The following is a 15,511-nucleotide window of genomic DNA, read 5'->3' as shown; positions in this document are numbered from 1 at the left end:
GCGAGTGTCTCCCTGCCCCCTCTCCTCACAGCTTCTCCCCAGATAGTGTCTCCCTGCCCCCTCCTCACGGCTTCCCCCCCCGCTAGTGTCTCCCTGCGCCCTCTCCTCACAGCTTCCCCCCGCTAGTGTCTCCCTGCCCCCTCTCCTCACAGTTCTCTCCCCCCGCCATTTAGGGCACGAGGAAGGGGCTCCTCCTCCCATGCCCTTCCTGGCGCGAGGCACGCCGGGAGATGTACTAGCGCCCCCTGGCGCGAGGCACGCCGGGAGATGTAGTCGCACCGGCTGCCCGCCTCGAATGCCGCCGCTTAGCAGTATTTCCCGGCAGGCCCCGCGCCGCCCCGCTCGCGGATTGGCTGGCGAGCCCGGCGGGTGACGACGCATGCGCTCTCTGTACCCGCTCAGGGGCCCGGGCTGGAGGCTGCAAGCGCTTGCCCCGTCCCAGAGCTCCGCCGCGGGGAAGAGGGGCCGCCGAGCGCCGTGGGGACCCGTATGTAGGGGGCTCTCCAATCTGCCGGGGTGCGGCCGGCGGCCGCTACTGATTGGCTGAGGGTAGGGCGCTCACGTCAAGCTACTCGGCGGTGACGTCACGTGGTACGTCGGTGATGTCATTGCAGGGTGGGGTGACGTCCCTGCCTGCAGCCTTGGGGGGCAGAGGGAGGGCTGGTGCGGGGGGGGGGAGCTGGGGGAGGTGTGTGAGTGAATTGGGGCTGGGCTGGCTGCTGTGGGCGTTGCGGGCCAGGCGAGGGCAGTGTGGGGAATCACGGGGTATCTAGGGCAGCTTGGGGGGCACAGTGCAGGGGGGGCTGGCATAGGGCGCTGGCAGGGGATGCTGAGGCAGTGGAGCCTGTGGGCTCTAGAGCTGGGTGGGGCACATTGGGTAATGTAGTGATGCGTGCAGAGCGTGGGATGCCACAGGGAGAGGGAGCATTCGTGACAAAGGGGCTGTGTGCAGTGTGGGAAACCCAGTGCTGCTAGGCCTGCATGTGAGAGATGGGCCCATCTTGGGGCCTGTGCATGAATAGATGCCGTGCTTGCCTGTCCCCGTTACTTTTTAACTTCCTCCCCTGGCCTCACGTGGGGTTGTGCCCTGCGTTGCCCTCTGAGAAGAGGCATAGACTTACCCGTGGGGAACTATGCCCAAATTTGGGACAATGCTTTTCTCTCGTCAAATGTGGGATCCGAATTGTCCTGGGACAGATAAGCTGCCTGTGCGTCATAATTATAAGTGTCTCTGAAATGGGAGACTGCAGAGTTGCTGCAGCAATTGCTTTTCCTGTCATCTGCATGGTGAATGAGAGATTGAGGGTGAGAGAGAGAGTGTACCCCTGGAGGGGCATGGAAATGGACAGAAGGTGGAATTTGGCCTGTGTCTGTCTGTTGTGTTTCATGGAGCTGTTGATAGATCTCTTTGTTGCTGACCACCAGCTCTTCTTGACAGGTTTCAGAGTAGCAGCCATATTAGTCTGTATTCACAAAAAGAAAAGGAGTACTTGTGGCACCTTAGAGACTAACAGATTTATTTGAGCATAAGCTTTCGTGAGCTACAGCTCACTCTTCGGATGCTCTTCCTGGAAATTGCATATTTTCCCTCCAGCCAAATGTGCCTGTTGTTTTAATAGACACTGGACCCTCTTCTGCCTGGAGAATCCTGATTCAAGATTTTGGCCTCTGTCCATTGCTCCTGAGCTAGGAGGGCCTATGTGCTTAGTAAAGGCAATGCATTCAATCCTAGAGAGAGAGGTTCTCATGTCAGCCTGCATGGGCCCCTATAGGCTAATGCTGTGATCCATGGAACTCATTTCCTGGTGGCTTGTGGAATGAAATGTTCTGAGAGAAAGCATGAAGTGAGGGGTGGGAACTTGGGTCCATCCGAAGGCTGTGGTCTGCAGAATACGAAAGTGAGAGAACCATTTACTCCAGGGGTTTAGAGGAACAGTTATCCAGGCATGGAACCCTTTATGGCAAGCGGGATAGCTTGGAGATATGGGAGAAAGGATGCGTGCGCTTTCCAATAGCAGAATGGGGTTAACAAAGCTGCTGTTGAGTGAGAGGCAGCATATGAGTCTCACAACTAGCAGTGGATGGGGAGGGTCAGTGAAGAACCTTGTTCTCCCAGTTCTGAATGTGTCGATCCCTGTTGATTTCACCTTGCAGTCGGTCTGTTGCAGGGTGGTGATTTCTGCTAAAATCCCATGAATCCTCATTTCTTACAGCTAAACTCAGGTGACATCTCTCTTTCACCAGGGTTTATTGAGACTGAGTGGGGAGAAAAGCCTTGATGAAGAACCAAGGTGGGGAGAACAAAGCTGCTCTGCTGCCTGCTAGTCCTCCCAAAATGAACAGCAATCTGGTGCTAGAGGAAGGAGACTTGGCCGAGGCTGCAGCCCCCTGAAGCTGGGGACTCCCCAAGCCAGTCCAGGACATGCACCTCTGAGCCTTCTGCTGATGGCAATGCTGAGAGCCTGACCAGTGAGGAGCAGGATAAGAATGAGGGTGTGTTTCCATTTTGAACTGAGTGGCCAAGTCTGGCTGTGGCTTTCTCTCTGGGGTGGCTGTTGTAACAAATTTCCATTCACCCACATGCAGGAAGCCTGTGGCTTTAGAAGCAGAGTCCTGGGTTTCATATCAGGTGTGTGTAATGTCTGTATACGTGCAGTCCCAAAGTAGTAACCGTGTAGGGATGGTGGATACAAAGGGATGAAGATGCATCCACCACTGGTTCTGAGCTGGCTGTATTGAATTATTTACTGTTCACCTATTGCTCTGACCTCTAGGACTTCAGAGTCAAAAAATCACAGACCTGCTTTACTGGGCATTATTATTAGCTGCCCCCTCACCACCATCACCTATGAGCCTATGCATTTGCTCTCTTATTGGTGTTATAGAAATAACAAAAATAACCCTCCAGCTGGGAAAGCTCTCTAGTCAAGTAAGTAGTTGGTTGAAATGAACCCTGCCATCCACACTGATGACCAGTAAATTTGGGGTCTTGTGAATGCCCAGTGGCTGCGATGACTTCATCAACTGCTGTCAATCTTCAAGAGATCAAATCGGGATTCTCAGCAGGAGGACCTTACTGACCTCAGCTGTCAGGGTGGTGCATAAGGAGAAAGGTTCTAAACCATATACTTCACTCCAGGGATGGATATTAGTAGGCTGTTCTTATGAAGGAAAATGCACGTTGAGCCTGCTCCCAATAAACGTAGTGGGAGTTTTGCCACTGACAGATGTTGGGAGCCTGGTCTTGCTCCCTAGATTGGAAGGGAACTCAGGAAGAATTGCAGCTCCATTGTCAGAGCAGCTAGTTAGAGATGCAGTACCCCCGGAGAATGTATGTTGCTGAAAGTGCTGGCCCTGGTAGGAAGCCTTTTCACTGCTCTCTGGTTATTACACAGGGCTACAGCAGAGAGGAGCTAGCAGGATAGAAATTGTTAGAGAAAGTGTCATGCGTTTGTCCTCACCTATCTCCCATAGCTTCTCGTGCGGAGGAGGAGACAAAATCCTCTCAGCCTGCCATGTGTGATGTCTCTGAAGAGCTGAGCAGGCAGCTGGAGGACATCTTGAACACGTACTGTGTGGATGCCAGCCAGGAAGGTCCAGGAGATGATGGTGGGCAGAGCGAGCCCGTGGAGCCAGACGAAGCAGACAAGTGCCGGAGTGAATCCCCCAGGAACGGCGAGCAGGAGCCAGGCTGCCCTGAGATGAATGGAGAGAAGGAGGGCTCCAAGGGGACTGAAGAGTTCCGAGCCAACGACGAGTGTGGGGAGCGTGATCAGAAACGGGCCCAGGAGAAAAAGAAAGCCAAGGGTCTCGGTAGGGGTTCCTAGCCTTGATCTGTGGCCAGTCTGGGGTGGGGAATTTTCCTCCTGGGGCCTTCCATTTTCATAGTGATTTAACTGCCCTCTGCTAAAGCCAGTGAAATAAGTATCCTAGCCATGTACTGCACAGCGATGTTGAAAAACGATATGGCTCCGTGTGCCATAGGGATGTGAAGAAATATGCCCTGTGCTTCTCAGGCACAGACCAACCCTAAGCACTGACGGAGTCTCTGAATTCCGGGTGCACACAGCTTTGGGCAGGGCATGTACAGCTTTGCGCTTCAGGCCGGGCTGAGTGCACGGCTTCTAAGAACTGTCTTCCCCCCCCACGCTCTCGATAAAAGAAAAGGATGCAGGTGAGATCTTACAGAGACCATCAGTTATTCCTGCATTTGGATGAGAAAGTAAATTGCCCTGTTTGATCTGCATAAGCTAGCAACAGAGGATTTCCAAATAGGGTAAGCGTGCAAAACGAATGTGCAATTGCCTGTCTAATTTGCATCTACGTTTATTATCATTGCATTTACAAATTAGGCATGAAATTGCACACACAACTATGCACTAAACTTCTTTCTGCTGCTGCATTTACCGGGGGTTGGGGTGGTTTAGTGGTTAAACCTGGATGTGCGAGTCCAAGACTCCCAAGTTCTATTCCCTGCTGAGCCACATGCTGTCTGTGCAGCCTAGGTCAAGTTGCTTATCCAGCCATCTATATTAGTATTGATAGGACCCCCCCACTACTGTAATATCTGAGCATCTCATTGATTTAATGTGCTTATTCTCATGGTACCTGTGTGCAGATGGGGAACTAAGACTGCGGCTCAGATCTTCAAAGGTATTTAGCTATAAAGCCCTGCAGCCTGACCCGAAAACCTGTGGGATTTGACTACAGGTGTCGGGTCTGGGTCAGGTGGGAAAACAACCAGACAGGCTCTGGTCGGCGCTTCTCCCGCCCGGGGGTCAGCACTTGGATGGCTGCATGCCCAGCTCGTACTGAGCACCACCACTTCACTGCACCGTGTGAGCTGCAAACTGGTTGCACTGAGAAGGCCCAGTGCACCCAGGCACTTGCAGCTGCTTCCACACTGATCCCATGGGCCTGAGGAGCAGATCCAACCCCCCTGCAGGAGAAGGCAGTGGTGTTGTTGCAGGTTTGGGGGTGGGGAAGTTGGGGTCAGGTTGGGAAACAACTTGGGTTTATGTCAGGTGGGATTGGGTCTGAGTCAGGCTTAAAAATTAGGCCTGGGAAGATCTCTATTTAGGCACCTAACTCTCATTGAAATCTTTCTGGTGCCTAAATACCTTCTGAGGACCTGGACCTAAGTAACTTTCCCAAGGTCGCACAAGAAGTCAGTGACGGAGCACGGAATTGAACCTAGGTCTCTGGAGTCCATCCTCCCAAGGAAACTGCCCCAAATTAAATTACGCTGATGGCTCAAATTCATGTGGAGAATCTGAGAAGTGCATCAGGGTTCCTAGCTGTGGTTTTGGGTGTATTTGGAGCAGAGATGTAGCAGCTTCTGGTTTCCACCTGGGTGTTTCCCCTTTGCCTTGTGACCCAGAGCTCTGGGTGAAAGAGCTGTTTCTGCTTTCTGTCTTGCATTCCAGGCAAGGAGATCACTTTGCTGATGCAGACGCTGAACACACTGAGCACCCAGAGGAGAAGCTGGCGGCACTGTGCAAGAAATATGCTGAGCTGGTCAGTTCCTAGCACTACACTTCAGGCTCTAGGGCGGGAGACGTCTCTCACTACCGAGGGATCGAGATTGTTTGGCGACACAGGAGACAGACATGTCCCCAGGTTGAGGGGGATAGCCCATGCATACGCTGCAGTTATTTCACGAGAAACATGGCTTCCTAGGCTCTCTGGACACCTGGGTTAAAAAATGCAGCTAGGCCCCAGGTGGAGAGAGTTTGTTAGCCTCAGCCTGTTTTCTAGTGACCATTTAGCCATCTCTGCATAGCAGAAGTATAAGCGAGTATAGAAGTGCCTTGGGCAGATTGGTATTGTGGGGTGAATTTCCAAGCTCCACCTTGCTGTCGATGTCAGGAGTACTATATCTGGCCATTTTAAAGACCGTCTTTCTTTCGGGCCTGCTAACTTGGACCGTACTCTGCACAGAGAGAGCAAAACAAGCCAAAGAGCTCAAGTGCAACGAACCAGCTGTGGTGCGCTCCTGAGATGGATCCGGCCCGGTATTCAGTGTCACCCTTGTGCTGTTATATCTGCTGGCAGGTCCCATTTTCCCAACACACTGCACTGAGAGAGGACAAAACAGTACACAGCCCAGGAAACATAGTGCTTGGGACAGAGATAAGGAGGCTCAAGGGAAGTACGTGCCAAAGGGGAGACTGACTATTCAGAAAGGCAGTACTGTCTAGTGGATGGAGTTTGGGGGCTAAGAGCTCCTGAATTTTACTCCCAGCTCTGATACTGACTCGCTGTGTGGCCTTGGGCAAGACCCTTCTTCTCTCTGTACTTCAGCTTCCCCAACTCTAGAACTGGAACAATTTACCAAGGGTCGGAGTAAATTCTACATCACTGACAATTTTTAAAACAAGATTGGATATTCTTCTAAAAGATCTGCTCTAGGAATTATTTGGGGGAAGTTTTATGGCCTGTGCCATAAAGGAGATCAGACTAGATGATCACAATGGTCCCTTCTGGCCTTGGAATCTGTGAATCTAGAGCAAGGGATAATGTTACCGACCCATCTCTCACGGAGTTTGTGAGGATTTATTAATACTTAGCATGTCTACAGCACCTTGCATTGCAAGAAACCTCACAATCCCTCTACCAGGCGGGTAGCCTCATCACCATTTTACAGGTGTGGAAACTGATGCACAAAGAGGGAAATCACTGCCCCAGTATCACTGACACAGCCACAAATGGGATCCAGGAGTCCTGACTCCCAATTTCCCTTGCACCAACCACTAGACATCACTCCTCTCCACAATATAACAGCTATTGTAATACCTGAAAGAAGCACATGGATATAGATTAGCTGTACAGGGAACGGCCTGACTCAGAGCCTTCCTCACAGAAATAAGTTCCATCAGAATCCAGAATAGCAAATGCTGCCCAAAGTGGTTCCTCTAGAGTGATGAGTCCAGGGATAGAGGTGCCCAGCCATTGAGAGAACACTGCACTCCACCCACCACTTGCATCTAACCCAAGGACAGTATTTAATGCTAGAGCCAACCCCTGACTGCAGGAAAGGTGCTGTGCCCAGTGAGAGCCCTTGCTGGAATGGGGGCCTGTATAAGCCATGGATTTCTCCAGGCCTCATTACTGCAGTGGCTGTTTGCACTGGGATGCTATCGTTATTCTCTTTGGGGCTAGAACATTCTCCCCCTGAATCCAGAACCCTCTCCCTGGGGTGTAGCTGGAGTCTGCTTTGCTGCATCTTTCCCTCTCTGCTTCTCCCTCCCTCCAGCTGGAAGAGCACAGGAACTCCCAGAAGCAGATGAAAATCCTTCAGAAGAAGCAGACACAGCTAGTACAGGAGAAGGACCATCTGAGGAGTGAACATAGCAAGGCCATCCTGGCCCGCAGCAAGCTGGAGAGCTTGTGCCGTGAGCTCCAGAGACACAACCGCACCCTCAAGGCAAGAGCCTCCTCGCTTCCCACCTTGGGGGCTCTGAACCTGAGAGAAAGGCACCAACAGAATAGAACTGCTTTCTCTCTTCTTCCCCAGATCAGTGGTTGCCAACCTGTTAGGGTAATTGTTCCCATGTACCAGAGTAAGGGCTTGGCTGTACTAGCCATTGCCTACTGCCTGCCATTCATTAGTGTGCTAATCTTGCACTGCTTCTTTGCTTGCATAGACAGTGAAGACTGGGGATTTGGCATGTCTAGTGAGACTGTCAGACAGTTTAAAGCAACTAGTGCTTTGTGATGGGCTGGAGCATCCTAGATGAAGGAGGTGTGCAATGGCAGTTCCCTGGCCTCCAGCACAGAGGCTCTTTGGTAAGGTGGGAAGCTGGGAGCCTGGAGTACCAGTTGCACTCTTGAGTTTTCGTAGCTGGGAACCCCTGGGTAGAAAGCAGTGTCTGGCGTTCAGCCATACCCCACATGGGAGGTCAGTCTGGTCTATGTGAGACGGTCTGAGGCCAGCCCACTTTCTGTATAGCCCTGTGTTAGATTTCACTCCATGATACTGCCCATCTCTTCCCCGTCGCCAAACCTACCCAGCGGAGGACAGGACAGCTGAAACGGGCAGATCTGACTTGTCCATCTCGCCTGCCTTTTGTCTCAGGTGGATGGATAGTTGGAGATGGCGGGGGGGAAGGGCACCAAGATGGGCTGGGGACGGGAGAGTGCAGGGCAGGAGCCACTCAAACCTCTTTCCTCTTTGGCCTAAACAATAGCACCTGTGCCCTGGAGGGCAGGGTGATCTGGGTAAGTTGCTCTGTGGGTCAACTGGTCCAGATGTTCCCTGTGCATTACACGGGGGATTGACCTGGGTCCCTCTGTTCCTTTTCCTCTCCTCCCATAGGAGGAAGGTGTCCAGCGTGCACGGGAGGAGGAGGAGAAGCGGAAGGAAGTGACATCCCATTTCCAGGTGACGCTGAATGACATCCAGCTGCAGATGGAGCAGCACAACGAGCGGAACTCCAAGCTGCGCCAGGAGAACATGGAGCTGGCAGAGAGGCTGAAAAAACTCATTGAGCAGTATGAGCTGCGGGAGGAGGTGGGGCACCCATCGGAGGAGAAATCCTGGGGCCTAGGAGGGATAGGGTGGGGGCTCTGCAGAGCAGGTGGAATCCTTGGGCCTGGGCTGGTTGGGAGGGGGATGTTTCCTCCTCTGTCCTTCACATACACCCCCGACCTGCACCCCAAGGTGATGTGGATTCCTGGAGACTGGGATGACATTAATTTATGTCATGATAACACTGAATTGCAGTGCTGTTGGCCGCACAGAGCTATTCACCCCAGACCTGCCTGATACTCCTTATCACCATTTTACAAATGGGAAACTGAGACATAGAGAGGTGAAGCGAGCCAGTGGCAGAGAGAGGATTAGAACCCACGAGCCTTGTGCTCTAAGCACCGGACTGCTGCCTCTCCCGTGCAGTCACGTGGGTTATTGGAACTGAAACCACTGAGGTCCCTCCTTCGGTAACCCAGGTACTATGAACTAGTGAGCATGCCCCACATAGAACGCACAGGGCTACTGGGTGGCCTGTGGACGTGTCTCCTGGGTCATATGCCCCTCTGCTCCTGCGGGATCGCTGATGCACCATGTGGGGAGCAGAGCCTAGGTGACCATGTTAGTAACAGCCCCTGTATTTCCCTTGGCAGCATATTGATAAGGTGTTCAAACACAAGGACTTGCAGCAGCAGCTGGTGGATGCCAAGCTCCAGCAGGCCCAGGAGATGCTGAAGGAGGCAGAGGAGGACACCAGCGGGAGAAGGACTTTGTAAGTCTCCAGCTTTTGCAATTATCTTAGCGAATCCTGTTGAACCTTTTAGCTCTCGCCTCCCTGCTAATGCTTTCCTAAGAGCAGCTGGCCTGTTGGGAGGTAAGGAATTGCCCAGCCAGATCAGGCTGTCCCAGTCCAGTATCTTCTGCAGTGGCCGTCCCCAGCAATAGAAGCCCTGGTCTGTTCTTCAGCACTGGCTGTGCTTCGCTATTGGATCAGTGCCAAGCCCCTGCCTTGCAGGGGGGGTCTGATTCTGACCCAGCTGGCCCTTCCCGAACTAGGATGGACTTGAGCTCTTCCCTGGAGTCCAGTTAGCTAACTGCATTCCCATCTCCTCGTCTCCTGTAGCTGCTGAAAGAAGCCGTGGAGTCTCAGAGAATGTGTGAGCTGATGAAGCAGCAGGAGACCCATCTCAAGCAGCAGGTGATGTAGCACAGCCCAGGCTGTCTGGATCTTATGGTTCCCTTCATCTACAAAGAGGTGGAAGGAAACCAGTTTCCCTGGGGGAGGAAGGGGGTGGTCTGTGCTCGGTGTGGCTCCTGGTACAGCGCAGGAGTTACAATGCAGGGTGGGACCTCCCTATGCCCTTTAACCTCTCTGCTTCCTTGGAGGAAGGAAAAGGCCCCAGGGTTACCAGCATCTTTCTCAGTGCTGGGGAAGGTTGTTCTTTCACACAGGACAGAAAGCCTGATCCTGCGAGATGCTGAAGTCAGTGGAAGTTGAGGGCATGCACCACCTTGCAGGACTGGGCCTAAGCAAGATGGGAGGATTGTTCCCCTCTGTCTAGTCCAGGACTGAGCATAGCAGCTTGGTGCTGCGAGTTACACCATGGAGCCCTGAGCTCTACAGAACCACAAGGGCTTGAATCCTAAGAGTCAGCCCAGTTCTTCACAGAAATCTAGCCTCTCCCATGCTGGATGCTGAACTGGGGAGGAATGGGGAAGGGAGGCTGGAACAAGATGCTTGCTGTGCAATGTCAAGGTACTCAGCGCTGAGCTGTAATTCCCTCTCTCCCTAGCTGGCCTCTACACAGAGAAGTTTGAGGAGTTTCAGAACACGCTTTCCAAAAGCAGTGAGGTGTTCACTACATTCAAACAGGAGATGGAAAAGGTACTGTGGCTGCCACCCCTATTGGCCAGAGAGCTGGCATGGTCCCTCTGGTGTGTTAGAGCCACTCTCTGCCACCATCCCCACTGGGTTTCCAAGCTGGTAAAGCGGCAACTCCTTGATTACGTGGAGGTCAGCTTTCACCATCCTCAGAAATCTTCCAGGAGCTATGTACTCCTGGGAAGTAAACCAGTTGGATTCAGCAATCATTAGCAGAAGGAGCTTTCCTGTGCAATGGGGTAGGTGGAGTTGGTTTGGGGTGGGGTGGGAGAGGTTGGTCGAGGGTTAGCCATGATAGGCAGAGCCTGCATGTGAGCCTTCCCAAAGGTTAGGGGAGTTTAGAGCTGGGCGTGGGGGTGGCTTTAGTCCCAGCTCTTGTTTAGGTTTGTTGTGCCCTGGTCAGTGGGTGGTGGGTATCAGAGGCTTGGGGAGGCCTGGTCAATATTCTCTCTCAGTGAAACTGACTCCAGTGGGTGAGATGAGGCAAGGCGGAAGGGCCGCTGCACTTTCCTGGGCTGGCTGGCATCTGACCCCTTGCTCTGGGAATGTCCAGGCCTCCTCGAGAGTGCTGTAGACACTGTCCGCGACGCTCTGTATCACTGTTTCTCTTTTCCTTTTATTGCTGTGTTTCTGTAGATGACAAAAAAGATCAAGAAGCTGGAGAAAGAGACCACTGTGTATCGGTCTCGGTGGGAGAGCAGCAACAAGGCTCTGCTGGAGATGGCCGAGGAGGTAAGCCCGTCCTTGGTACCATGCGGCACCTTGTCAGGCATCTGGTTCAGCTCTGCATTTTATTGGGTACACTGAGACTGGCAAATAGCCAATGGCGAATGCGTCAGAGAGCGATCTAGTGGTTAGAATAGGCAACTGGGAGTAAGTACCAAGAGTCTGGTTCCTGGCTTTGCCTCTGATGTGTGTGATCTTGGGCAAGTCCCTTCGCCTCAGTGTACAGATGGGCAAATAAGGCACAGGGGAACGAGACTCACCAAACTAGTGGTGGGGAAGCAAGGGTTAATGATGATGTTTGAAAGGAAGGTGCTAGCGGGATGGACAGTCACTCCCTGCCCCCCAAGGGAACAGGTAGATTGAAGAGGGTGGTGACAGCATATGAATGTTGGGTCCTTTGCTGACTGCTGATATGTTTGCCTGTGAACTTGGCCTGTTCTTCCAGGAGTTTCCCTTTGCCTCTCTTCCCGGCCTCAGATCCTAGATTTCCGTATTAGCTGTAAGACTCTAAATTCCTCACCTTCACTGCTTAGGGACCGTTGCTTTTTGCAGAAAACTCTTCGGGATAAGGAGCTGGAAGGGCTTCAGGTGAAATCCAGCGCCTGGAGAAGCTTTGCCGAGCCCTTCAGACTGAGCGCAATGACCTGAACAAGAAGGTGCAGGACCTGTGTGCCCACACGCCCCAGCTGAAGCAGACACGCTGGAACCACTAAAGGACCCATCTCAAGACAGCTCTGGTGAGCCAGCACTAGGGGCGCTGTAGCACAGCAGTGCCCAGGGAGGATTGCCTTCGCTCAGCAAAGCCAATGCACTGCACAGAACCTGCGGAGAACCCGGGAGAACTGAGCATAGGAGCTTTGGGTCAGGCTGGGACTGAGGAATGGTCTCGCTGTGCTGACTAAGCAGGTGGAGACAGGGGAAGGGATGGTAACATGAATGGTTCCACAGACTGATCTAATGTCCTTTCCTTAGTCCCAAGAGGGGGCTTTGAGATTTCCAGTTTAGGCTTTTGGAGATTTTTTTTTTTTTATATATATATATATATATATATATATATATATATATATATATATAAAATAAAACGATGTGCAGGGCAACATACACTTTATATATGGATATATATAACTAGATTGACCCACTTCCTGCGTGGCGTGGATATCTAATACATGGATTTTCAACTGATTGGCCCTTTGCTAAAAGACCTTATTAGTGGTGGGCTGTGATGCCCTTTAAAAGCTAGTGCAGCCCAGGGGGCCAGATGGGTGAACTGTCTCCAGTCCCTCCCGCCAGCTCATAGCATCCAAACAACTGGAAATGTCACGAGTGCAGTCTGCAGCCATCCTGCTTTCAACGTGACTTTAAAGCAGAGAGTGAAATGGGGAGAATTTGAAGCATTTCCCAGCCTTGGATGCTCCTTTTTCTCCTTCCTGCTTTAAAACCGACCTGCTGAGGCAGGCTGCTGGAGTGTGCTGGCTTATTTTTTCCTGGTTAGCACTTTCTCTTTCCCTTAGAAGAAGGAGGGTAGAGGCTGTTTTCTTTGTCATACAGTCCATGTATTGTATGGGAGCAAAAGGAAATGGAGAAACAGGCGGGGTCTTGGACACATCAGAAAGCCCCCTAGCAGCCGTCCCTCTGGGCCTTTGATATTCCAGAACCTGCTGATGTCTCAATAGCCTTATAATTCACAGTTGCCTCTACGCTATACGCAACATGCACAAGTGTATTAAAGAGTTAATCCAAAGTCTACTTCCTATTGTTTTGCACATGAATACCGTGATGGGGTGAGGAGGTCCTCAGGTTATTGTCTAGATCCCTTTCCCTGTGGAGGGCCTCTGTGCTGCCCACGGTAGGTGTTTACAAAGCAGTGGTTCCAAAGACAAAACCTCAGCTTTGTCCTTGGCTGAATAGTTGGGCACTGCGCAAGCTGCTACGATTCACCTGAGAAGGGAGCCATGTCCACAATGGACTAGTTACTGCTGTGACATGCTGCTGCTCCAGTGTTCTGGCAGGTCCTTTTGATTCTATCTAGTAGCACACATTCACACACAGTATCCACATCCCCCCCAGTAACATACCCATCTGACGTCTTCCTGGCTGACAGCTGCTCTGCGGGGAAAGATTGCTGAGAAAAATGGATGCATGCAAACTCCCTTCAGCAGAGTGTGAGAGCAGCGCATCATTTCTCCATCCTGTCAGTCCCATGAGATGGGAATCTGCTGCTTTAACCAGTCCTTATGGCAAAAGGCACTGACCTTATGGCACTGACTTCGGTTGGGAGCGTGCCTGAGCAAGGATTTCTGGGATTGGCCCTCAGATAACCATTTCTCTAAACCTCCACTCATGTAAATCTCCCCAGTCTCTGCTAGTTTTGAAGCAGGCCTCACTAAAACTTTAGTTCACAATATACTTTATTTTCAGTACCATCTTCCTTTGCTTAAAAACCAAATGATCAGCCCAGGTAAATTTCAGTCACTCTCCACTCTTTTATCTTTCTTAGACTGGAGCGGTTTGGTGGGGAACTTTAATTTTTCTTCCCACTGTTTCTCTTCTGGCAACACTGCTTAGCAGCTTATCTCTAGACAGCTGCACAGGGCCCTTGTAAACCATCCACAGTGCTGTTTTTGGGATCAGCCAGCAGAAGATGCTACTGTACACTCATCCTGTCTCCACTTGAAGTTCAAATGGTATTGAACCAGTACGACTTTTCTGGTTAATGAATTAAGTCTCTAGTGGAGACAGGACCTAACAAGCTGGAATCTTTCTGGTCATCACAGAGCAGGAGGTCTTAGCCTGCTGATTAGCCTGGGTCTCTCCTTAAAGTCAGTGGAATGTATTCAATGGAGCTTGGCTTTGGTTTTGTCTTCTGGCCCCGTTGCCTGAAGTATCACTACTGTCAGCTCAGGGAAGTCTCTCTCTGCCTCTCAATGCAAACTGGGACTTACTGAGCAAGAGAATGTATTTATGACCTGATGGGACCACGTCTCGTTTTGGAAGGTTAGTTAAGGTGAAGGGCTGCAGCCTGTATCCGGACTTTCCTCGGCTCCTGCTGTTTAGAAATCCACAAACTCTTTTTGCGACGGTACAGATAACCTGTGTCTGGGATCTGTTGTATGTATCTTCATATCCAATAGAAATGCACATAAATTACTTGCTGGTGTGTCTGTACTTCTTTCCCCCTGCACCATACACAGCGAGCCAAGTTTTCTGTATCTTTCTCAAGAGAATGATGTTCTTTTCCTGTATCCTAATTACAGGCTGCATCCACCATGGAGCATACATAAAATATTTGCAAGTAACCAGGGAGAGCAGGAAATGCTTGGCATGGAGAGGGTCAGTGCTCTGATGCCGGTGCATCACTAGATCCTAGAGCTGCTTGTGGGGCTCCTCCATAGCAGGGCCCTCCTTTGGGTGTTAGGAGGAAGTATTGATGAGCTGGAAGCTAGTTCAGCATTTTCGCAGGAGTTGGGGGCAAGGTGCAGTCAGTACATTGTACCCTTTCCACACAAGGATGCTGATGCGGTGTCTATGCTACAGACGTTTGCTAGCAGAGCTTTGTCGGTCCGGGATGCGAAGAGCAGTGATCGCTGACTGACTGAGCTGTGCCAACCGAAGCCACTAGTGTAGAGACAGCTATACCACCAAATGGAACTTTAGCTTGTCTTGGACAGGGTGGCTGGAACAAGCCACATCAGCAGAGGCACAGGTTTGCTGGTTTTAAGCTGCGTCCACACCAGGAGTATTTTGCCAGTATAGTGCTGTTACAGTTATGGTGTAGACGTGTCCTGAGCCTGCCGGCCTCAAACAGCATTCAAGGAATCAGCTGCTTTACCCCAGGCCTGGGCCTTTGTTCATCACTTGCCAAACATTGGCACTGGGTCTTGTCCCCTGTTCGTCCTCCCCATGCTCTTCTCCTCTATGCCATGTAACCTCTGTGGCACTGAGCTGCAGTTTTGATTTTGCCCTCATGGGGATGTCACTCCAGATGAGCCCAGTTTTACACAGGTCTTATGGCTGTTGAAATGGGCTTGCATTGTATCTTGTCCCCGGGCAGAACAACCGCTCCTGCCTCCTGGTGGAGCTGGGGGTGGCAAAGAACCAGCCTACTCAAGTCAGGATTGTCTTTGAGCATCCCTTCAGGCTGTAAGTGGTGCCTACGCTTAAGGAGAACTAGAAGCAGGGATTTCCATTAATGAGATGTGAAGGGATGAGATCTCAGTGGAAGCACAGCTTCTCCCTGGGCTGTTAGGCAAAGATTTAGTAATGCACCAGCCCATGGAGCTGGAGGCCTTTGGGGGCTGAAAACTACCAGGCTTGGCTTTAAATTTAAGGTGTCAGGGAAACTGACTCCTCTTGATGCCATCCCAACAGTCTTCCCCTGGTGAGGGATTCTTTCCTCAGCTTGCTGTGTGACCCTTTGTACTAAGCACTCCTAT

The 15,511-nt window shown here is 51.5% G+C and overlaps 1 protein-coding gene across 1 annotated transcript; it reads left to right on the top strand.

Annotated features, from left to right (window-relative positions):
- Positions 1 to 357: 357 nt before the first annotated feature.
- Positions 358 to 14,225, top strand: TXLNA (taxilin alpha). Its single transcript, XM_038377838.2, is given in 17 exon segments — positions 358 to 591; positions 2,245 to 2,388; positions 2,390 to 2,493; positions 3,475 to 3,813; positions 5,427 to 5,468; positions 5,471 to 5,517; positions 7,256 to 7,426; positions 8,318 to 8,512; positions 9,124 to 9,217; positions 9,220 to 9,242; positions 9,594 to 9,668; positions 10,242 to 10,355; positions 10,989 to 11,084; positions 11,631 to 11,670; positions 11,673 to 11,762; positions 11,765 to 11,834; positions 11,836 to 14,225. Coding segments are annotated over 16 exon segments (1,755 nt in total). The 5' UTR covers positions 358 to 591; positions 2,245 to 2,278; the 3' UTR covers positions 11,981 to 14,225.
- The last annotated feature ends 1,286 nt before the right edge of the window (positions 14,226 to 15,511 follow it).

This window comes from Dermochelys coriacea, chromosome 19 (genome assembly GCF_009764565.3).
Source record: "Dermochelys coriacea isolate rDerCor1 chromosome 19, rDerCor1.pri.v4, whole genome shotgun sequence".
Classification (NCBI taxonomy): domain Eukaryota; kingdom Metazoa; phylum Chordata; order Testudines; family Dermochelyidae; genus Dermochelys; species Dermochelys coriacea.
Note: the sequence above shows the minus strand (reverse complement) of the source record. Positions and strands in the feature narration are given on the sequence as shown.